This window comes from Arachis ipaensis, chromosome B5 (genome assembly GCF_059453495.1).
Source record: "Arachis ipaensis isolate K30076 ecotype BB chromosome B5, ASM5945349v1, whole genome shotgun sequence".
Classification (NCBI taxonomy): Eukaryota; Viridiplantae; Streptophyta; class Magnoliopsida; order Fabales; family Fabaceae; genus Arachis; species Arachis ipaensis.
The window spans coordinates 142,758,128-142,781,193 of NC_142440.1; the positions used below are offsets into that span (position 1 = coordinate 142,758,128).

At 29.6% G+C, this 23,066-nt stretch overlaps 3 protein-coding genes across 4 annotated transcripts; 2 read left to right on the forward strand and 1 right to left on the reverse strand.

Annotated features, from left to right (window-relative positions):
- The first annotated feature begins 2,497 nt into the window (after positions 1 to 2,497).
- Positions 2,498 to 6,446, forward strand: LOC107642091 (glutathione gamma-glutamylcysteinyltransferase 1-like). Of its 2 annotated transcripts, none has more exons than XM_016345409.3 (6): positions 2,498 to 2,763; positions 3,005 to 3,161; positions 5,064 to 5,302; positions 5,442 to 5,605; positions 5,692 to 5,743; positions 5,943 to 6,446. In XM_016345409.3, the coding sequence occupies exons 1-6, from the start codon at positions 2,506 to 2,508 to the stop codon at positions 5,955 to 5,957; spliced, it is 885 nt and encodes a 294-aa protein (XP_016200895.2). In that variant the 5' UTR covers positions 2,498 to 2,505; the 3' UTR covers positions 5,958 to 6,446. The 2 variants fall into 2 exon arrangements, with proteins under 2 accessions (XP_016200895.2, XP_088344552.1); XM_088488426.1 differs by having other exon boundaries at positions 2,684 to 2,763; positions 3,000 to 3,161; positions 5,943 to 6,097.
- A 5,292-nt stretch (positions 6,447 to 11,738) lies between these two features.
- On the forward strand, positions 11,739 to 17,795 carry LOC107644224 (beta-glucosidase 44-like). The gene is made up of 11 exons (XM_088487657.1): positions 11,739 to 12,221; positions 13,438 to 13,496; positions 14,534 to 14,609; positions 14,712 to 14,783; positions 14,941 to 15,028; positions 15,109 to 15,361; positions 15,464 to 15,579; positions 16,086 to 16,306; positions 16,640 to 16,671; positions 16,764 to 16,866; positions 17,365 to 17,795. The coding sequence occupies exons 1-11, from the start codon at positions 11,966 to 11,968 to the stop codon at positions 17,643 to 17,645; spliced, it is 1,557 nt and encodes a 518-aa protein (XP_088343783.1). The 5' UTR covers positions 11,739 to 11,965; the 3' UTR covers positions 17,646 to 17,795.
- Positions 17,796 to 18,167: 372 nt separating this feature from the next.
- Positions 18,168 to 22,804, reverse strand: LOC107642092 (5'-3' exonuclease family protein). The gene is made up of 12 exons (XM_016345410.3): positions 22,600 to 22,804; positions 22,458 to 22,494; positions 22,155 to 22,329; positions 21,986 to 22,064; positions 21,821 to 21,865; positions 21,404 to 21,553; positions 21,141 to 21,255; positions 20,852 to 20,952; positions 19,857 to 19,954; positions 19,671 to 19,763; positions 19,085 to 19,302; positions 18,168 to 18,784 (listed from the first exon to the last, which is right to left on the reverse strand). Exons 1-12 carry the CDS (start codon positions 22,675 to 22,677, stop codon positions 18,231 to 18,233), a joined length of 1,743 nt encoding a protein of 580 aa, XP_016200896.1. The 5' UTR covers positions 22,678 to 22,804; the 3' UTR covers positions 18,168 to 18,230.
- Between the last annotated feature and the right edge of the window lie 262 nt (positions 22,805 to 23,066).

A 23,066-nucleotide genomic window follows, 5' to 3' on the forward strand; every position in this document is an offset into this window, starting at 1 on the left:
AATGGGAAGCAACAGTAACATAAATAAAAGAAAGAAATCTTAAATCTGGAATACCTTAAATTATATTAAATAAAGAAATCTACTCTAACATGAAGTTCATAAGCCAAATTGAAAAGATAAATAACAATTAAAGTAATAGAATAAATAAAAGTAGAAAATAAATTAAAGGAACATTGAACCTGTGATTGAAAAGAAGTAGCCTAAACATAATAGAAATCCTAAATCCTAATCCTAAGAGAGAGGAGAGAACCTCTCTCTCTAAAATTACATCTAACCCTAAAATTGTGTATTATTAAAGCTTCATTTATGAATGAATGAATTCATCCACTTTATAGCCTCTAATCTGTATTTTCTGGGTCAGAAACAGCCTAGAAATTGCTGGGGCGAAATCTACCACGCTGATTTTCGTCACTGCGACGCATCCACGTGGAGCACGCGTTCGCGTCGCCTATCTGTACGGCCACTATGACAAATTATATATCAAATCGAAGCTCCAGACGTTATCTTTCCAACGCAACTGAAACCGCGTCATTTGGATCTTTGTAGCTCAAGTTATGACTATTTGAGTGCAAAGAGGTCAGGTTGGACAGCTTTGCAGTTCCTTCAATTTCTTGTATTCCTTCCACTTTTGCATATTTTCTTTCCATCATCTGAGTCATTCCTGCCATGTAATCTCTTAAATCACTTAACACACATATCAAGGCATCGAATGGTAATAAGAGAAGATTAATATTAGCAAATATAAGGCCAATGAAGCATGTTTTCAATCATAGCACAAAATGAGGAAGGAGAATGTAAAACATGCATTTTGTATGGATAAGTGTATGAAAGATTGATAAAATCCACTCAATTGAGCATAAGATAAACCATAAAATAGTGGTTTATCAATCTTTCCACCAACAGTTTCCAGTTTCAATGTAACCCAACTCCCTATAGTAACCCCTTACAAAGAAGACGTCAAGCGTGTCTCCTTCAACCCCCGTCAACACCTCTGTATTATCGGGTTCATATACCATATCTCCTTCCACATTCTTTTTAAACAATCCACCATGGTGAAACACAAAAGTCATCGGAGGAACTTCCATCTACAATAACAAAAAAGAAAACATCCTTAGCCCACACAGATTGCCACTAGCTATTCTCAATCATAACATAACAAACCCTAACCCCAAAACAAACATGCAACAAGGAAAAATAACCATCATTAAAATGAAAGACCCATAACTAAATATCATCACAACGGCAGTCAAAGTAATGCATTCTGACACACTCAAAATCTTCAATAATAGTCACACAAACCCTTAGCCTCCTTAAACCCCTACCCGAAATCAGACAAAGACATACAGAACGCCACCCCGTACCTCTAACCGTCACGATTGCTTCTTCCACAATCAATGTTGCTAACAGAGCCAACGACCTCTGTTCTCAGTAGCAACACCTACTCTGCTTTGATCGTCAACCAACAATGACAAACGTGGATGGCGACGTTCGAATGCAATGTGAAAGGGTTAAGGCATGCTTGAGGGAGATGAAACATTTTGGAGCCAAACATGGAGATAGTTGTTATGGAATGGAGTGAGAGTCTGCAACGTTTTGAATCGACTCTGGCCACAAAACGACGCCGAATCATGACTAGCAGGGCATTCAATCAAAACGGCGTCGTTTTCCTTGTCTGCCAGCGTGGAGGTTAACGTCACACGTCAGCAGACGTTAGCCAAGTCATCAAGAGAATTGACGGAAGGATGAACCTGATTCAGTCGTGTATCTTTCAAGGACTCTTTTGATTAACTTTATTTTTTGGGGACTAATATGGAGATCGAAGTATCTTTCAGGGACGAATTTGAGTATTAACTTTTATTTCACACCTTCATCTTTTACTTTCAATTCTATTCTCAAGACGAATTTAGATACTAAACTACCCTCAAATTGTATATAGAATATAAAATTATCATTTAGACATTCTTCCTAATATTTGAAAAACAAAATGAGAACTAGCAAAAATAAACTCTTTCCTTTATAATTATAACAACGAAGAAATAATAATAATAATAATAATAATAATAATAATAATAATAATAATAATAATAATAATAATAATAATAATAACCGCCGAAAAAACAAAAGAAAACTGGCCTTTAAGAAAAAAAAAATGCTGGATAGAATTGAGCGTCTAGTATCTTTGAAGGCTGGCAAATGTATGTGCTCTGGGTTTTAGATTTGTCTGGATTGTAGTGTAATTATGTGATGATTTGTGAGAAACCTTTATAAAGGGGAAAAAAAATAAAATCAATCCATTCTAAATAATAAATCTTATAGAATAATAATCTTCCCAATCCAAGACAAATCTCTATGCAATAAATCTAAATCAAATACAAATATAATCATAAATATGCCCAATTGAAAATCAATGAGTGTGTTTTACTATAGAGTGTTTTTGAATTATCTTCTAATCAATATCATTCTTGTTACGGATTCAAACTCCGACTATTATGGCCCAACAACGACATGACCCAAAACTCAACTCATCCCTCTCATTTTTATGATCTGCTTTCGCCTTTCTGCTTTTCTGGCCATAATTTCAAATTTGTTACACCATATGGATATTCTAACCGTTTTTTGTTTTTAAAGAAAAACTCATTTTCTTCTTCCAACAGCTTCCTCCATTCACCTTCACTGCCGCCAGAGAACATAATGGTTAAAGGATTTTACAAACGACTTCTTCCCTCGCCTCCTGCGGTTGATTTCGTTTCCAGCAATGGCAAGGTCAATACTTGCTTCAAACCATTCTCTATCACTCTTAATGCCAATTTATTGATGCATGATGTGCTTGTACAATTATCAGCGTATAGGTATATATATATATGTATTATAATTACTATTTAGCTTTATAATTTATATAGCAAATACCTGGTTATAATCATGGTTTCTTTGATACTTTCCTCTCTTGTACTTATTACTTTCTATGTAATTTATCTTACTTTATTTTTCTTTTTTTGAAGGATAGAAACTTTTCCTTGAAGCATTTCAAAATGGAACTATGCAAGGCTTCAATAGTTTGATTTCCTATTTCCAAACACAAAGTGAGCTTACTTATTGTGGTCTCGCTAGTCTATCGATGATCTTGAATGCTCTTGCCATCGACCCTGGAAGGAAATGGAAAGGTTAGTTTGCCTCCATCAATGTAATTATATCTCTTTCTTTTATTCGGCAAACTGAGAGACAGAAATTAGATCTTTTGTATTGTTTGATGTAGAGTGCACTGAATTACGTTTTAATATTCTATTTAGTTTAGAATAAAAATAGAAATTGAAGTTACTAAAATACTCTCGCCGACTGTCCTGCCGTTTCGCAGCTTTGGTTTGTCCCCCTTTTAGGAGAAAAGGGATAGAGTTAGATAATAAAAAATTGAGTTAATACTCAAACTTGAAATTTGATCTCTAAAATAATTTAGTCTTTAAATTTTTAATTGACTCAAATTGTATTCTGAAATTTTGATCCTGTCTCAATTTGGCCCTTTCGACTTTTGTTGTTACCGAAAAGCTGACATGACAATTTTAAATGACACGTGGCATTGTACAGTTAGATGATTTAGATGATGTGGCCAAAATGTTCAAGACATCAATTTAACCCCTCACAATTTGAATATAAAACCTAGCGCAGTCCCAATTCTCTCAAATCGTAGTAGTTTCTCTAATCTTGAAGTATGATGTTGAGTTCAAAGTGGCATCCGATGATAATTCTGATTGATGAATTAGTGCAAAACAGAAATTTTATAAAAAATAATAATATACATAAGAGAATATTAAAAAAAAAATTATAAAAAGAATACTGTCTATTATATTGGATTGGAAGGTTGCCCCTTTAGTCAGAATAGGCCTTACCAAACTCAAACCATCCAATTCACTCAATGGCTTTCTTTCCTTAGAACCTTCAAATGGAACTTCCTCCACCTCAACGTGTTTTCCCTTCTTATAATACGATATCTCAATATCAAGAAAAGTAGTGTTTTCCCTTCTTATAATACGATATCTCAATATCAAGAAAAGTAGCATCAGAATTAGCTTTTCTTCCCATTATCTAAAACAGCAAGTACCACAATGAATATAATTCATCAATAAGCATATACAGAGAGCAAAATTAATGAATATAATTCTCTATACAAATCGTTTTCTTCACCCAGCCACCATGCGAACGAGCTCTGCTAGAACTACCTAAGCCTTGGCTGCTGCTCCCCAACTCTTGGAGAGACTACTACGATTTGGAAGAATTGGGGCTACGTTAGGTTTTATATTCAAATTGTGAGGGGTTAAATTGATGCCTTGGAAATTTTGGCCACATCATCTAACTGCCACGTGTTATTTAAAATTGCCATGTTAGCTTTCCGGTAATGGAAAATGTCGAAAGGGCCAAATTGAGGCACGGATCAAAATTTCAGGGTACAATTTGAGTCAATTGAAAGTTTAAGGGCTAAATTACGTCGGGAGTCAAATTTCAGGGACCATTTTGAATATTAACTCTAAAAAGTTAGATAAAGATATTTTTAAAAATAAATATTATTAAAGTTTTAGTCTATGTGTTTCTATTTTCTGGTAATATTGTAGAAATTAAAATTTTTATATTTTGAAATTAAAATATTAATTATCATTTTTAACTACCAAATACAATACTAAATCCTAGCCCTCAGTTCCACTATCCTTAGTAGCCTAATATCTCTTATTACATTTTAATTTGTATGCAATGATAATGTTTAAAAGCAAAAAAATAAAATAATAGAAAAAGAATCACTAGACAACTAACCATCTATATAATACCTGTCAACTAAATTATATAACTTACTTTACTACTTACTACTTTGAATGCCGCAAACAGAGACATGTTCTGGATGAAAAGTGTTGAACCATTCTATGTCGATGCATCAAAATCGATCTATGTATATATTGTAAACTTCTTAATATCTGCATTTCTGATTTGTACTTAGATTTCAAATGATGAAATCCAATCAATGTTGGTTTTCCACTTCTGCTATTCAATATATTTGCCTTTGGAAAATTTTATTTGTGTAGGACCTTGGAGATGGTTTGATGAATCAATGTTAGATTCTTGTGTACCTTTGGAAAAGGTAAAAGCTAATGGCATCTCATTTGAGAAGCTAGTATCAATAGCTCATTGTGCTGGAGCAAAAGCTGAACCCTTTCGTGCAAGCCATAGCACTATCGATGATTTTCGCAAATACGTCACCAAATGTTCAACTTCTGATGAATGTCATGTAATCGTATCATACTACAGAGCTGCTCTGAAACAAGTATGCTGATGGTTTTTGAAATTGTCCTTCCAAATTTTACATGTTTGTTTGATGATTGAATCTGTTTTGGTAAACAACTAAGACAATGTTGGTGCATATATTTTATTGTAATGAAAAAATTCTTAAATTGGCACTGCAGACTGGAGCTGGGCACTATTCTCCTATCGGAGGCTATCATGTTGGCAAGGACATGGTACTTATTTTGGATGTTGCGCGGTTTAAGTATCCTCCCCATTGGGTTCCACTTGCACTTCTTTGGCAAGGCATGAACTATATTGTTGAATCCACTGGACAAACAAGGGGGTAATTCTTCATTCATATTTATTCTTTAAATTTTATATCTATATAGATGGTTTAATTATTAATTTTTTCCAATTGTTCTCTTTTAGGTTCTTGCTTATATCAAGGCCTCACACCAAACTGGACATGCTTAATTTTCTGGTATTGTTATTTCCTTCATATATCAACCCAAAAGTTGTTGTTTTATCCTATAAAAAATATGGATATAGAATTGTTTGATATTTTTTTGTCGTCATATTCAATGATAATACAATTCAGATACTTTCTTTTATGTGATAATCTTTCATCTTTCAGTTTATATGAAACTACTAATTGTGTTGTTTGGTTTTTTTGGAAACAGGATTCAAATTCTTAACGGATGATGTTTCTCTTCTATTACAATCAGAAGATGTGAAAGAATTCATTATGGTTGTTTTTTAGCCACACCACTTCTATCTAATTTTGAGGAATTCATCAAGTGATTGCAAAGATGAAGAAACAAGACGGCAGGGTTGAAGTATTAGCACAAGGAAAAAGCAGGGCTTGTTATTAAGATTTGGTGGATATTCACGCGATAATATCTTCACATAAAAATAGTATTATGGATTATGAGATGGTTTGATATGTTTCACCAAATATGTTTGACTAACCATTTAAAAGTTCATAATGTTATCTTCGTGTAAAGATGTTATCATAGGAGTATCCACCTTCAGTATTTTCCTTAAGAGGTAAATATTCTCGCGATGACAGCATTGTAGACCATTAGATGATTTAATATGTTTGACTAAATATGTTTGACTAACCATCTAAAGATTCACAATGTCATTTTCATGTGAAAATGTTACCATATAAATATTTATCTTAAGAAGCAGATACTCTCGTGATGATATCTTTACATAAAAATAGTATTATAAATCATTAAATAATTTAATATGTTTGCCAAATATATCTGACTTAAATATTCATACACTTAACTTAAATATTCATACACTTATATCTCATGGAAGAGGTATCAAAATTTAAGTATGGATATAGGATTAGATGGGGCTTTTCAAACATGTGTCTTATTTTGCATATCGTTGACTTTTCTAATATAATTCTTACAAGATGTTAGTCCACAGTGGAATGGATGTTATAGAGTGATAATTTATATATGATAGATACACTTCAATTCTTATAAATTAAAGTTAAAAACAATTGATTCTTCTGAATCTTGTCTAATTTACACAATGGACTTGCTTTGTTTTTGTCAAGACTTGTAACTAAATACATAATTAAGTGTTAGAATCTGCATTGTTACTGAATTGATACATGTTTACAACTTCATATATAAGGAACGAAATTATGCTTCGTGAAGCATTGTTTTTAAATGATATAATCTCATTCATGATCAAAGAGGTAGCGAGAGCAATATTCACAAACTATGATGGGAATCTTCTTTCCAATTTCTCTACTCTTGGTTTTTGAACTTCTGCTCAGATTTAAAGACAATTGGCTTGTTCTTGTTATTTTTGCTACTGTTATTTAAATTTGAAGCTGTCTTTTGATATATTTTTTTAATTTTGTAGTAATTAACCCTATCTCATAAAAATTTCTTTGGTTTTCTCTTTGCTTTTTAAGTGTACTTCAAAACTGTATTTTCACCAATTTCTACATGTGGACAAAGGAATGAGGAAGAAATTTTAAATATTAGAGGCAAATAAATAGGACATAAGAATAAAAATAAGCTTTATATAAATATATCAAAGAATGCATAATTAAATATTAGGTTTAATTATTCTGTTAATCTTTATAGTTTCACCAAATTTGTAATTGGGTTCTTATAAATTTTTTTTCTTTCGATTGAGTACATACGTTGTTTTTAATTTTGTAATTAGGTTCTTTCTAGTGTATAAAATGTTAGAGTTAACTGAATATTTCTCTGCAAATTGAAGGTATCCACAATTAAGAATTTAATTAGATCTTTGATCACATATTTTTTGGGAGAAATATTATATTAATTTTAATATTTTTGACATAAAAATGACCTAATTGTAAAATTAAAAGGAATGTAGGAATTCAATTAAAAAAAAAAATAAAGATTTAATTATAAATTTAATAAAACTATAAGACCAAAGTTAAACCTAAATATTATGAAAATATGAAATATTAAATAATTTTTGTTTATTCATTATCAATACTGATATATTAAAAGTATTAATGCGGTTTTTTTTTTTTTTTTTTGAGTATGTATTTGAAATAGTTAAACATATTTTTTATGAATTATATATGATGAATGGTATTTTAGGAAAGAAAAATATGCACTAAATTCCTCATATTTCCATTATATATTTTATGGAGTATCTAATAATTATTAAATCATTTACTAAAAAAAATACCAAAATTGATTAATAATAATAACAGTAAAGTTAGTTAGATAAATAGATAGAAGTACAAAATATTTTGTTACTTTTTAAATGGTTTCTAATTCAATTTATAGTTGAGATTAAGTATATATATATATATATATATATATATATATATAATTCTTTAGTTTATCAGTAAATACTAAAGTTGAGTGGAAAAAATTTTAATATATAAAATTTATTGATTATTAAATTGATTTAATGTATTTTCTTATCTTATACTTTTCGAATTTAGTACTTTATTTAAAACCTTCTTATATTATTCAGAATACAATTGATAGACAGCATTTCAAGTATTCCAGGTTTTTAGTTGTTCCATTAATTAGTTATTGATAGAAAACATTTATATCCCTTTTCTCATTATTCATTTATTTTATTATTATTATTTTTTTTTTGTTATTTTTTGGACATTTACACCCAAAGGTTTTGACTAAATTCAAACGATGTGAAGAAAAAGACATGAGCTTTTAAATATTTTTGTTGTGTATATAAAAAATATATAATTGCATGGCAAAAGGCAACGCATAGCACCGACATTTGACACAGCAACAATGGTTACTTCTAGATATTAGTGACGAGCGGGACCGCGGCAAAAAACTGTGAATTTATCTTTCAATGATTAGAAAATGACAAAATATGCTCCATTATTTGATACAAAATAAACCAGTACTTTTGTTCAATACTTCATGTTATTAATTAGTAGATACTCTTCAAACGGTAATAAAGATTATGTGTAAGATTTGAAATAAGAATTTTTGGCACACCATCACATAGAATTTAACTTATTAATTCATAATTATTCGTTATATCCCCATATTAATTAATTATTCGGTAAATTACTAGCATAAAAAAATAACAATTATCCCGGTTATAATTTATCATCAAAGCCCTTATTTCCAAGTTCTAGCACAAGAAATTAAAGAAATTAAAAACGTACAAGTTATGGTTTGAAAAGTACATAGCAAGTTGTATATATATAAAGATTTCGTTTCTTTTTGGGTTTAAATTTATGGTGATGTTATCCTAACGTGTAAAGTATTAATAATAATATAATAATATTTGAGTGATAAAAAATAACTGAAACAGTTTAAATGTATTTTATTTAATATGATTAATTATTACTATAATTATTAATAAATAAAATAAATTTAGATTATTTTTTGTCATTCTAGTATTATCAATGTATTAATAAATGGTAGAATGATCATCATTTGTGAAGGTCAAGTGAATTTATTATTATATAGCATGCAACTTTACAAAATAAGAAAGAATGATGTAAATTTTACTACTAAAAGAAACACGTTATAAGATAATCGTTTCTTTTAATTCACGATTTCTTATCCGTATATGTATATTAATTACTGAGGACTACTTGAGTCTTTTAAGCAAAGCTAATACGTGTAAAATGTTGTTATTTTATTTATATTTATTTATTATTTATTATGAATCATTCGTAGGTATCTTTCTATACTGCTGCACATCATATTCGAGTATTTGAAATTTTAAAAGTTGCATGACTTTCTAAATATCGATTCTTGTCACTTTAATCAACCATATGTTGATAGAAAAAGTCCGGATGTCCAATTGTTTTAAACCAATATTTAACCAACAAGTTTATTTTCAAATCATAATAAACCTCTTTATTTTCTAAGAAAATGCATGCATTAAAAGAATTACAAAAATATTATGAGTAATATATAGTATCACCTAATTTTAAATTTAGGATCACCCAAAAGATTCATTTATTGTTCTATGCGATAGAAAATCTTCCTTTGCCTAATTAATTGCATGTTCTAATGACTTCAGGAAGATTCAAGTATGTAAGGCTAAACTATCAATTTTGCTGACAAAAAAAATTATTGATAACCATTTTTTTAAAATAAAATTGATAAGAATAACTAGATATTATGTTTGTATATATATGTTAAAAACTTTAGAATTTAGATTTCTACAAGTGTGATTAGAGAAATTAGACTTTTTTATTTTTTAAATTTAGTGATTTTATGTTAAATAATTAAAAAAAACGATAAACAGTTATAGAGATCACATTTTATTTCTATTTTTTTATGTATATTCTATATTTCTGTATAATTATCTAAATGTTTTCACAAAAATTTAGTAATACAAAAAAGGGATAAACAAAAATACATGATTGAAATTGAATAAAAAAAATATTGAAATTAAAATAGAAGCAAAAAACAAATTAAATTTTTTTTGGGTGATTAAAAAAAATTAAAATTAAATACAAAGAGAATTATTCTATTTTTTATTTAATATATTTAATGTAATAATAAGAAATGGACTCAATTAACCTAACTTGTTCAGACCATAATTTGAAAATTGAATCAAACGGAATCACTCAACCTTGTATACTCAATTCCCCAATACAATATATAAGAGTGGAATTTATTCAACCTCATTTATCCATACCAGAATTTTATCAGAAAATCAAAAAGTTTTTTGACACTCTTTTAACCACTCTATAGTAGTTACAATAGTTTAGAAGGTATTTATATTTTTTTTTTTAGTTTAAAATAAAGAAAATCCTAAATCCACTAATATAAAGCTCAATTTAATAACTAAACAAACAAAAATCAAAATATACAAAATTAAATTGAACATTCTGATATTTAAAAATATAAACTAATAACTATTAAATAATAATTGAACTCTTCGTATTACGAACATTTGAAATATATATCTTTTGTATTAGATCACAAATTATTTACTAAATACAAAAATCGTTTATCACTTCTAGAATGAGTAATATTTTGTTATTCTTATCACATTTTTATATTTTTGAAAATTTATTTATTATTTATATTTTTTATAATTAATTTTTTCAGTAATATTTTTTTAGTTACCTATTCTGTAAATATAAGAGATTAGAAAAAATTTTCTAAAGTAAATAAAATTATAGAATAATAAAATAAGAAGTCAATTATCATTAGATTTGTAACTTCTGTCGCGTGTAAATTTTATTATTTTAATTTAAATATGACAATTTTTATTTTTGTTTATTTTACTAATTTTTTTTTTATTTTAGAAGAGTTTAAACCAAATAGCTAGTAAATCCCAAAACTTAACCTTTTGTGCCAACTACAATGAAGAATACAAATTTTTAGAATTAATTAAAAAAAAAGACTAAATTAATTTGAATAGGTGGAATTGTCAGTTTACTTGTTCGTTTATACAAGTATTAAGGTAACGTTTGTTTTGAGATACTGGGACAGAGACTGAAACTCAATATCATGTTTGTTCGTTCAGAAACTGGTACTAAAAATTTCTGTCTCTATCTCTAAAATTTCAGTATTTCAGTACCTGCAAAAAGTGAGAATACAGGGGACTGAAATTTTTAGAGACAGAGACTGAAACTTTAATAACATTTTATACCTAAAATACCTTCATTTCAAGTAATTAATTTCAATTTTATCTTTTGTACAAATTAAATCAGAATTTCATTCTTATTTTAATTTTTGTCTCCCACTTTACACCAAACAAAATACTAAAATCTATTTATGTTTCTGTTTCTTAGTCTCTGTCTTTCAGTCTCAATTTTTCAGTCTCTATCTCTCCATCAAATGCTATCTAAAAGTTTAAATCTCAACTCCGTAGTCATCGACATACTTTTAAATAATTTGAATTTGCAACGAATTATTCCTTAACTTGTTAAACTAGAAAATACAGTTAAAAAAAGAAAAAAAAAAGGAGATTACATAGTTTTTTTAAAAGGAAAAAGGAGATAAACGATTAGTACCACAAAAAAAAAGTGGGAAAAAAAAACGCATGGCCACGTATGGTCCACACTACTGATTGCGATATGGTGGCATGCGAAAGAAAGATTGATATCTCCAATTTCAATTAATTAATATTTTCCTCTTAGCTGGAGAAACTAAACCCCCATTTTTCAATATAAATAAACCCACTCATATGAAGCAGAAAACACAAAACACACTATTCTTCACACTCTCCTCCAAAGATGGTGGCTCCAAAACCATCTCCACCACTGTTGCTTACAACTTTGGTGGTTGTAATAGTTGGCTCAACAATAATCCAGTGTGGCGCGGGTGCAGGGGATCTTGATGGGGTGCATTTTGACACGGGGGGTTTGAGCAGACAAGTGTTCCCAAAGGGCTTTGTGTTTGGAACAGCAACTTCTGCTTACCAAGTTGAAGGTATGGCCGACAAAGATGGTCGTGGCCCCAGCATTTGGGATGTTTTTATCACTAAACCAGGTAAATTAATTCAAATTATTACTCTCATCACTATATTATTCTATTACTTATGTGCTTTATATTCTGGTGAATGGACAGAATAGTGATGTTAGTTTAGCAACAATTCTCTTTACCAAATTCTTGTAACTGTTGTCTTGAGTAATGCAATCAGAACATTTCAATTATTTTTTAGGACTTAAAGATAATTAAATGATATAAAGTAGTGAGGATTATTACTTGTTATTCATAGGCTAAAAGTTAATATATTGTCTTATTGTTTAAAAAAAATAATATATCTATAAAAAAATCAGTTACTAAATCCATCTAATATATATTTTTATATTTATAGCTGATATTTTATATACATATATTATTTTAACGTTGAAATTCTGTCAAAAGTTTTGGTTATGTACTGCTAAACCCTTATTATAATTTTCAAATTATACTTAACTAGTGTCCAATCACTGTCCGCTTTTAACATGATTTGCATGTTACTTAAAATATTTTAGAATACCTTTCCCTTTCAAATATCTTTAATTAGTTTGAAAATGTATGTGAGAACTGAGAAAAGTCCTTTTTTTTTTCTTTTTAAAAAATATAGATATTAAACAATAAATATTTTTAAAATATTAATATTTTAATAATTTTAATCATATATATTTTATATATTTTTTATAATTAACATTAATAATTAAAATCATTAAAACACGAATATTGTAAGAACATCACATCATATCACCTCGATTTCATTAAAAGAAATACATATTAATTCATCATTCTTATGTGGGTATGGATATTGGTGCCTTATCAAATTAATAATGACGTGTAACATAATCCAGTCATTTAATTGGGAATGAATGTAATCACCCAATCTTACAAGAAAGAATGTAATCCCCCAATCTAATAAAATCTCCATTATTTTTCTTTTCTTCTTCCACGAATCTCCAACATTGCTCTTATCCTGAAAATAAGTTGGCACGCTATTGCTTTAATTATTGGACCCATGTATTTAAGAAAGAATATTTTATAAACTAAAAAATTGAGAAATTGATAAAATGAAAATTGTTTTAATTTTTGTTATTTATGAATTTTATTTTTAATTTAAAAATAACTAAATACTAATTTTATTGTATATTTAAAAACTAAGAATTACTCTTCTTCTTTAGTAATATATATAAGAATTTATCTTAATGAAATGAAATTCATAAGCTCACATTGTTTTTTAAATTGGAAACAGGGATTGTCGCCGGTAACGGAACTGCAGAAGTTTCGGTGGATCAGTACCATCGCTACAAAGTAAGTGCCAATAATTGAATGAAGAATGAACCAAGTATCAACACATTTCAATAAATTTTTAACTCCAATTTTTTATAATGTATGCATTAAATTCAGTAGGCCCAAAAGCTATTTGTATGTTTATAAAATAATGCTTCCATTATACAAAAAAAAAAAAAAAATAATGGTTAAAAAAAAACAAAAAACAAAAAACAAAAAAATACACATGCCGAGTGAAGTATTAAATAAATCCTGGTAACACTTAAAATTATATGAAATGATGTAATTAACATAATATTTAATTATTTCAACTACATTTAAGGTATTTTTTGAAAAAAAAATTATTATTATCTTGATATTAGAGTTGAATAGTTTATCTTAAAATATCAGTTTTTTTGTTAAATGTTTTTCAATAGATAATTAGAAACAGTATAATATACATGTGCTATATTTCAGGGTAAATTTTAGTGTTCAAAGCCGTGACATTGAAGATATTTGTAAAAAAGAAATGATATTTGTACTATTTAATTTTTATCTATATTTTTTATATTTTTATGCTATAAAAAATAAATTGTTTTTATCTCTTCTCATTTTTTATTAATTATTTTTAATACCAAAAGCTAGTTAAAAAAGGGGAAATTTGTGCATGCTATGAATTTGTTTGGGTACTGTTAAGTTATTAAAAAAAATTAATAAAAAATATATTTTTTATTTTTTAGTGTGTTTAAAAAAATTTTAATAGTAAAAACAAAAATATTAAAAAAATAAAAAAATTAAAAATTACAATTTATATTTTATATTTTTTTAAAGATCTTTTTATTTTAAAAAAAATATTTTTAACATTACAAATAAACAAAAAAATATATTTATATTATTGTACCTAAATATAATTATTAAATAAAAAAATATTTTTATATAAAATATCTAAACATAAAATTATTTTTATTTTTTATTTTTTTTTAAATTTATTTAAAAACAATTTTGTAAAAATTCATCCAAACAAATCATATATATATATATATATATTTTACTCAACTCAAGTGTATTTAATATGACAGGAGGATGTGGATCTCATGCAAAAATTGAACTTCGATGCCTACCGATTCTCAATCTCGTGGTCAAGAATCTTTCCAAGTAATTATTTTGTTATATTTTCCATATTTGATGAAAAGTAGTATAAGAACAGGAAAAAAGAAAGCTGATGAAGTCTATAATTAACCAATTATAATTGTGCAGATGGAACAGGCGAAGTAAATTGGAAAGGGGTAGATTATTACAATAGGTTGATCAATTCCTTACTTGAAAAAGGTAAAATATCTATGTCTATGTACATAATATATTTTTGTCAATTCAAAAGAAGTTATTGATACTCTAATCTAAATGATAAATCCTTACTTAAATGAGGTGTAATTAAATTGGTAAGGTGAAGCCACCATAAATAATCTTAAGTCTTTAACCTTTGCAGGCATTACTCCATATGCAAATCTCTACCATTATGACCTTCCTCAAGCTCTTGAATTGAGATATAATGGATTATTGAGCCACCAAGTAGTGTAAGTACCACACTTTTTTTTTTCTTAAGCAACAATTTTGATGGTACTTGTTACTTATGAATGTATAAAATTTGGCACAGGAATGATTTTGCAGATTATGCAGAATTCTGTTTCAAGACATTTGGGGACAGAGTGAAGAACTGGATGACATTCAATGAACCAAGAGTGGTAGCTGCTCTTGGCTATGACAATGGCTTCTTTGCCCCTGGAAGGTGCTCAAAGGAATATGGGAATTGCACTGTTGGAAACTCAGGCACTGAGCCTTACATTGTTGCACACAATTTGATTTTGGCACATGCAACTGCTGTTCAAAGATACAGAACCAAATACCAAGTGATAACAATTTCTTTCTTTCTTTCTTTCTTTCTTTTTTTTCTTTGATTTGAATTGCTATGAAGTTCTTATGTGGTGGATGAATGTGCTTTTTTGTTTCAGGAAACTCAAAAGGGTAGGATTGGAATTCTCTTGGACTTTGTGTGGTATGAGCCTCTTACAAGATCCAAGGCTGACAACTATGCTGCTCAAAGAGCAAGAGACTTTCATGTTGGATGGTATAGTTATTAATTTAGAATCTTTTGCATTTTCACATTAAATCATCGCCTAAGTATGTTCAAGTAAAGTTCTTAGGCAGATACAGAAATTGGTTAAAACTTAAAAGTCTTTCCCAAATTATGTTTATGTTGTCCTATTTTGAAAAGTGTTTAATTTTGATCTATTAACAGTGTAATATGTTTTACATAGTCATTCATCAAATCCATTCTTTTGGATGACCATTCACGCGATCCATATATAATAAGCTAGGTATTTTTGCTGACATGGCCTTACGTACTACGTATTAGATACACATGTAAATCTATTTTACATTATATATCAAAATTAAATTCAAAAGATACTTTTTATTTACTACATCTCTCTCTCTCTCTCGATAGTAACCAAACACTATCTTAATGTTGTGCTTTTTCATATCAATACAACAAAATTCTTAGTTTTTGTGTCAATTTATGACTAGAAATTGTAGTCTCTCATATATTTAATAAATGTTGAAATTCACATACAGGTTCATTCATCCCATTGTATATGGAGAGTATCCAAAAACCATGCAAAACATTGTTGGGAACAGACTCCCAAAGTTCAGTGTGGAAGAAGTTAAGATTGTGAAGGGTTCCATGGATTTTGTTGGCATTAACCAGTATACTACTTACTACATGGCTGAACCCCACCTATCAAAACCACCAAAAGTTCCAGGCTACCAACAAGATTGGAATGTAGCATTTGTTTGTAAGATCCATGCTTCCCTTACAATTCAAAACAGAAAAAATTACACCGATTTCTCCTCATATTTAAGTTGTGAGAAAGTATAAGAAACTAACTTTTAGAGAGTTTATAATTGAGTGGTGCAGGACTAAGGGTTTATGATTTAAGGTCTATAATTTAAAATAAGCAAAATAATTTAAAAAAAGATGGCTAATGTTGGCTGAAAAAAAGTTGTTTTCCTAACATTATTCTTAAGTTATATGACACTCGACATCCTAGGGAAGATAGTTTAATTTATCTTTTTGGTGTTTTTTGTTGCATTTCTTTGATTAATGTTGATTTTATGTAACTTGGCAGATGCTAAAAATGGGAAACCTATTGGTCCGAAGGTAAGTTAGAAAAAGTGGTACATGTTCAATTTATAAAATTAGAAGTGTATAAAAATCATGCATTAATATTGTCATGAAATTGAACTGTGCAGGCATATTCATATTGGCTTTACAATGTACCATGGGGATTGTACAAGGCACTAATATACATCAAGGAGCGTTATGGAAACCCAACTGTCATCTTATCTGAAAATGGTAAACACCATAAGCCTACTACTTTGTGGTTTTGTTTCTAATCTTTTGATTAATATCCTAATTTCCTCAGAGAGGATCGAAGACACCATCGTTCCTCGATATTTAAAGATGAAAAATTGTCATTTATTATTCAAAAATGATAACAAAATTGATCTTAATATACATAATCCATACACTAAAAGGAGGATTACGCATTTAGCTGTTTTAATGGTTAGGGATGAATTTGTCATTTTCTTCTTCCACCATATTTTTGTCAAGAATGCAATCTAAGATTTTATTGTAAATATATGTTATTTCCTTCGGTACTAGTGTTGTACTTGTATCAGAGAAAATAGAGATTTTACGTGGAATTGAAAAGTCAAACATAACACATATTTTGAAAAATCGATTCACTCATTTAAAATCGTAATATCCAAAGATTTTAAGAGTTAAATCGAGATTCTAGCAATATGTATGTACCTATTCAACATGATATCTAACATAGTTTATGATTTGTAGGAATGGATGATCCGGGAAGTTGGACTCTACCAAAGGGCTTACATGACACCACAAGAATAAATTTTTACAAAGATTATCTAACTCAATTAAAGAAAGCAGTGGATGATGGAGCGAATGTAGTTGGATATTTTGCATGGTCATTGCTTGATAACTTTGAATGGAGATTAGGGTACACATCAAGGTTTGGAATTGTGTATGTTGATTTCAAGACCCTTAAGAGATACCCTAAGATGTCAGCATATTGGTTCAAGCAACTCCTTACTAGGAAGACTAAGAACTAATGAAGAGCTTGGCAACAATGCTTCTTGATTCACCAATTAAGCTTCTATAGAGTATCTTGTTCCTAACTTCTTATGTGGTTTGCCTATGAGGTTTTAATTATATATGTATGCGACTTGAGTATATGCAAATAAAATGTTTCTTTTATGTCACTCTCTACCTTATGTTTTAAATGAGGCACAGAAAGTAAGTCTAAAAATCTATGAATTCATTCATCTTTTCTTTTCTAACTATATTTTCAAGTATGCAAATGAAAAAATTTTCTTCTTTTGACTTAAACATGTTGAATGCTCTAAATGAAACCTCTAGTATCTATATCTTGTTACCAAAATTTTGTCTAATACTTAAACACGTCTAAATAAAATTACTACTATCTAAAATTTATTACTAAAAACTCATGATTTATTCAGACCAATGAAAGATTTAAAAGAGTTAATACTATAAGTCTTCCAACAAAAATCTTTTCTAATTTTCACCTACCCCATTGTGATGAATCTATTTTATAAAAAGCTAGATGTTTATAATTTAAATGGGGAATTATATCCTAAATTGATTACAAAACATTCATGGCCATAGAAATTTTATGATTACACTCTAGAAAAGAAACTCAAAATAGTTCTATTCCCGGTCAAAGCCTGCTTGAACTTGCCTCTCTTTGATTGTTTTTCTCTTCCACATCTTCCTTTTGATCCTGAACCATTTTTCATGCTTGTCTTAGAATTCACACTCCCTTGTGATTCCACATTCAAGCAAACAACATCTGAATCTAGTTCTTCTTGAGTCACTCCTGAGACCGGTTCATCTGAGCAAATGTTCTGAAATTCCCTTTTTCTTGAGAGATTCTGAGACTCCTTTTCTTCTTCAAAACTATCTGGGGGTGTGCACAAGTCAATGTATTCCTCATTGCTTGCAATAGAAACCTTTTCAAATGTGGTTTTATTATCTGTCTGAACAGAAAAAGATGTTTCCTCAGTTTTCATTATCTTGAATGGGTTGTTGTTAGGAACCTTCAAAGGAGTGTCATCAAATATAATGGTCTTTTCAATTGTTTCATTTGTTTCCAGTGGCATGATTAGTTTCTCAAGTGCCAATTCTTCAACTGAATGTCTTTCTTTATCTGAGATCAACTCTTCTCTTGTCACTGCAGAATGCAGATGAAGAAAATGTTTATTACATTCTAATAGATAGCGAAAATCAGTTACCTCCTTTGAGATTAACCGATATTAACCACCCCAAGATTAAAATTTTACAACACTTGATAATCATCCTATATTTATAAAATATAATACTACTCTCCCTTATAGTCATGATGCAAGATATGAAGTTAGCGTAAACATAACAAATTATATATAGTCTACAATGTAACTACCAAAAAATAGTTTGTCAAGAGTAATTAATTTCTAAATTATGACCACATGATTCTCTAATTTACATGACTTGCCTGTATTATTTTCAGTGGTGTTTTGGGAGACAAAGATTGAGAAGCAGTTTTCCTTGGTAAGTTGTTTTGGAACCTCAACTTTCTTTATTTGACCAATGCTTTTGACTGCGATACGGTTAAGAGAAAGTCCAGGACTTTCAGACTTATCAAAGGCTTCCTTAGTTGATGGGTTTAAGTCTCCTTCAGCTATTGCAGTGACTATAGTTGATGGAATTTCTCTACATGGCAATGGATTTAGTCAAGGAAAATATGTTCAACAAGCACATGTAGATTGACATTGATCAAATATCCCTATCAAAAGTGCAAAGTGCAAGTGCATTATTAAAGGCATGACCAATAGTCAAGAGACTTTGATTTATAATATAGTTTTATATAAATATCATGTTTTGCTACATTAGAGAAAGTGTTTAATTCAACCATCCACTGTTTCAAAAGTCATGCAAACTCAAGCATCTAATTGGAAGATAATGTAAAACTATAGTATAAGAAATTGTTGCCAAAACACAGTTTACAAAGGCTGGAAACAGATGCTACATGCTAGTGAGTTCGAGAATGTTGAAACAACATAAGACTAATTAAAGGATACGGTCCCAAGAAATCAAGGGTTCCATCGAGTGATTCAAGAAAACCTTGGGGAAGAGGCTTCATGTGCTTAAGCTCTTTAGCATTGGCATCATATCTACACATTAATTTCATAAGGAAACATAGTCACTGATGATATAATAATGTATGCTCTTTAAAAGAAACAAGAACTATTTTTTTAAGTACTTACATTCGAGCATGCTGAAAGACTGCAATTGCCTCTTTGAAGGATTTTGCATAATCTTCAGGCATTTGATCACCCTTCTCAAACTTAAGAACTGACAAAACCTGTTAAAAAAATCTTATTTAATAGTCAGAACAAAGTGATATGAACAAGAACAGCATAATTGCCAGTTGCCTCTGTTAAAGTATTACAACAAAATGCATATATTGCTGTTATTAACATTCAAAATGAGAAAATATTCCAAATTTGTAAAATCTTGTATTTTATGGCTCCATCCCCTATTGATGATAGAAGTTAAAAGTAGACATCCTAGAAAAATTGAAGTTCTTGGCTAAAATACAATTGTTTGCTACTACTTATTTTGTAGTGGTAAATTAGTAACTAATAGCTTGTCATAAGGATAATTAACTAGAAACTTGAAAAGATGATAAAGTCATTGATCAAGTTAGAGATCAAGATAGTACTGGCCTAAGTGTAATTTCTCTCTTAACAAAATTTCCTCATGGCACATAGTCTAAGTTTTCATGTACATAGGTAAGGCACGATATAGGTTGTACCATACAGAAGTGCAGAACTAACTAAATATGAATTAGTTTCTCCAGGGGAAAGAAAATTTTTTATTGAAAATGTAACTTCATACTAAGTGCTGAGTGCTTATAATGTTAACCTAGTGATTCATGTTGAAAATTTTATGTGATAAATATATCTGTATCTTATTTCCAAAAACATCAATATTGCAAGTACATAGAATTTATGTGAAGCCTCTTTCCCTTAAATTCTGAGTTTATCATCATAGGTATTTGGCATTCAAAGTTCAGACTTAGTATAAATAGAAAATGATAAATCCTTATGCTGAACAGGTCAAAATCTAAATCATAATGAATTCATTCCAACTGAACAATGCAATTGAGATGAAAAGAGCTTAAAATATATCTTCCATATTTTGTTCAGATATACTTCAATCAGCACACGTTCTTATTATCCGATATGAAGATACTTACACGATCTAGGTTCTTATACTTGGACACTAAGGCATGAGCTCGAGCAATACCAATTCCAGGAACAGATGGAAGAAAATCACAGCCAGCTAAGACACACATACCTGGAAAGACAATAAAAATCCCTTATCAACCTTTCATCTCATGCCAAGATACTACAAGTGCATACTTTAAGTTGTAAATGATTTTGCAGGGTTTTGTCTTTTTTTTTTTTTCCCTTCTTTTTTTGTTGGTTACTACCAAGAAATTTGCACATTTATGCAGATGCATTATTGCAATTCACAAAGTTTACCTGTGAAGAGTTTCATGTCAAAATTCCGAAATGAAGGTCTACTGGACTTGGCACAAAAAACCTTCTCTATCTCAATTCTTTCGCCATTCCCATCACGGTCCATCTTAAAAATAATCTGTTTCAAAATCATACCAAATAACAAATCCAAAACTTTCAGACTTCGATGAAGTTTAACAATGAAGCAGCAATAATTGACATCAATACATTAGAAAAATGCAATAAAAACCTGACGCACAGCATCATAGATTTGAAGAAGTTCTTACAGCTGGACAACCATAAGCTATCAAATCACTATCTTCTGTGATCACTGCAGCAATTCCACCCTTTTCTACTTCAAGATTGGACATGTATGCTAACTGAGCATCTGCTTCATATGGAGCTACAACAAACTCAATGCTCTCTGATCTCAGAGTCTGCAAAGTGATTAGGAATTGGTATTTCTCAAAAAAGGAAAAAAGAGGTGAAAGCAAGGTAATGAAACTCGAATTTTCACCTAAACTCGTAGAACTTACACAAATATAGGTGAACTTAAATCATAAAGCTCAACTCATAAACTCCTGTAAAATTGTAAACTTGCTTTGAAGGGTTTACGAGTTATTGAGAGCTCGATAACCTTAGGCGGAAGTATTCTCCGTGGTATCAGTCAAAAGTATGTATAAAAGGATATGTTTACAACATACCTGAATTAATTGATATGCCATCAGGGGAGTAATGTTAACTGCTCTCTACAACAGAAAACCAAGTTAAAACTATTCAATGTTTCCTTCATGGGACTAACATAGAGAACATGGAACAAGAAAACTACCCAAAAATAAAGGGAGACAGAAAAGAAAAAAGTGTTGTACCTGGAAGAGTTCTGAAGCTGCAATAACATTTCCTTCTTTGAGCTTGGCCATTGCCAATTCACGATTAGCACTTCTTTTTCTGAATCATAAGAAAAGAAAAACACATAGACATTACACACTATGGGAACTAGATATGCACTTTATCAATTTCAAAACTTGAAAACCATACTTATTCCTCTCTTGCTCAGTTGCTGCTTTGCAAGGAACATTGCCACCATCAAAGACAACAACCGGTGTTATTTTATAGTAGCGAAGAAGGTTCACTCGATGCATAAAGTACTCAATGTACCGCAATTTCTTTTCACTATCAGAATCTAGACAAAGCTCCATACTACATGAATAAGCTGAAAAACCAAAAAAAAAAAATGCAAACTTCAACATCTTAACGATTAGTTACAGTGTACACTAACTACACAATGCATCAATCTAAACTGCACCAAAAACAAAAATAGTTTTACTATTTACTACTCACCACCCTTGTGAAGCCATGAGTATGCATCGATACCCACCTGCAAAATGAGATGAAACAAAGATAATGAGCACACCCCAAATAATTTTTCAAATGAAAAATTGGAACTTCAAATGAAAATGAGGTCTGATTCTTAGTTTCTTACTCGTTTGCCAGCGTACTTTTTTATGTGGATAGGTTCGGTGTAAGGCTTCATAAATTTCAGGAGATCCTTGATACCCATTTTTTGCAATCCGATTCTGGGTTTTGGGGTTTTTCTTTTCTTCTGAAAACCAATTCTTCAATTGTTCCCCCCATTTTTTGGAGTATTAATAAGGAAGCAGAAAATGGCGGGAAGATAAGCAAGTGGCAAAATTTGAAGGAGGCAAAACGAGGAGAAAGCCTATGCTTTGCGTAAAGTTGTCGATCACGTGCCTGTCACAGAATGATTCTACACAGTCCAATAAGGAGCGTAGTGATTGGTTCATTGGTTGCCATGGAGTGCACTTAATTTATGCCAAATTAAATTTTTTATTTTTTTAATTTTTTTAAATTGATCATCTTAACATAATACCATTCTAAACCAGTAAACCCTAATTTAAAACCATGAAATATTTGAAAACTATCTATTTT

Bases quoted from the DNA above. Each gene is read 5' to 3' on its own strand.
- LOC107642091 (XM_016345409.3), top strand. From the start codon at position 2,506: ATGACCCAAAACTCAACTCATCCCTCTCATTTTTATGATCTGCTTTCG. The intron at 2,764-3,004 runs GTCAATACTTGC...TTTGAAGGATAG, and splicing joins TCGTTTCCAGCAATGGCAAG to AAACTTTTCCTTGAAGCATT. The intron at 5,303-5,441 runs GTATGCTGATGG...TTGGCACTGCAG, and splicing joins ACAGAGCTGCTCTGAAACAA to ACTGGAGCTGGGCACTATTC.
- LOC107644224 (XM_088487657.1), top strand. From the start codon at position 11,966: ATGGTGGCTCCAAAACCATCTCCACCACTGTTGCTTACAACTTTGGTG. The intron at 14,784-14,940 runs GTAAAATATCTA...TAACCTTTGCAG, and splicing joins CAATTCCTTACTTGAAAAAG to GCATTACTCCATATGCAAAT. The intron at 15,362-15,463 runs GTGATAACAATT...TTTTTGTTTCAG, and splicing joins GATACAGAACCAAATACCAA to GAAACTCAAAAGGGTAGGAT.
- LOC107642092 (XM_016345410.3), bottom strand. From the start codon at position 22,677: ATGGGTATCAAGGATCTCCTGAAATTTATGAAGCCTTACACCGAACCT. The intron at 22,330-22,457 runs GTGAGTAGTAAA...TTGGTTTTTCAG, and splicing joins CTCATGGCTTCACAAGGGTG to CTTATTCATGTAGTATGGAG. The intron at 21,866-21,985 runs GTACAACACTTT...TTTCTGTTGTAG, and splicing joins CAGCTTCAGAACTCTTCCAG to AGAGCAGTTAACATTACTCC.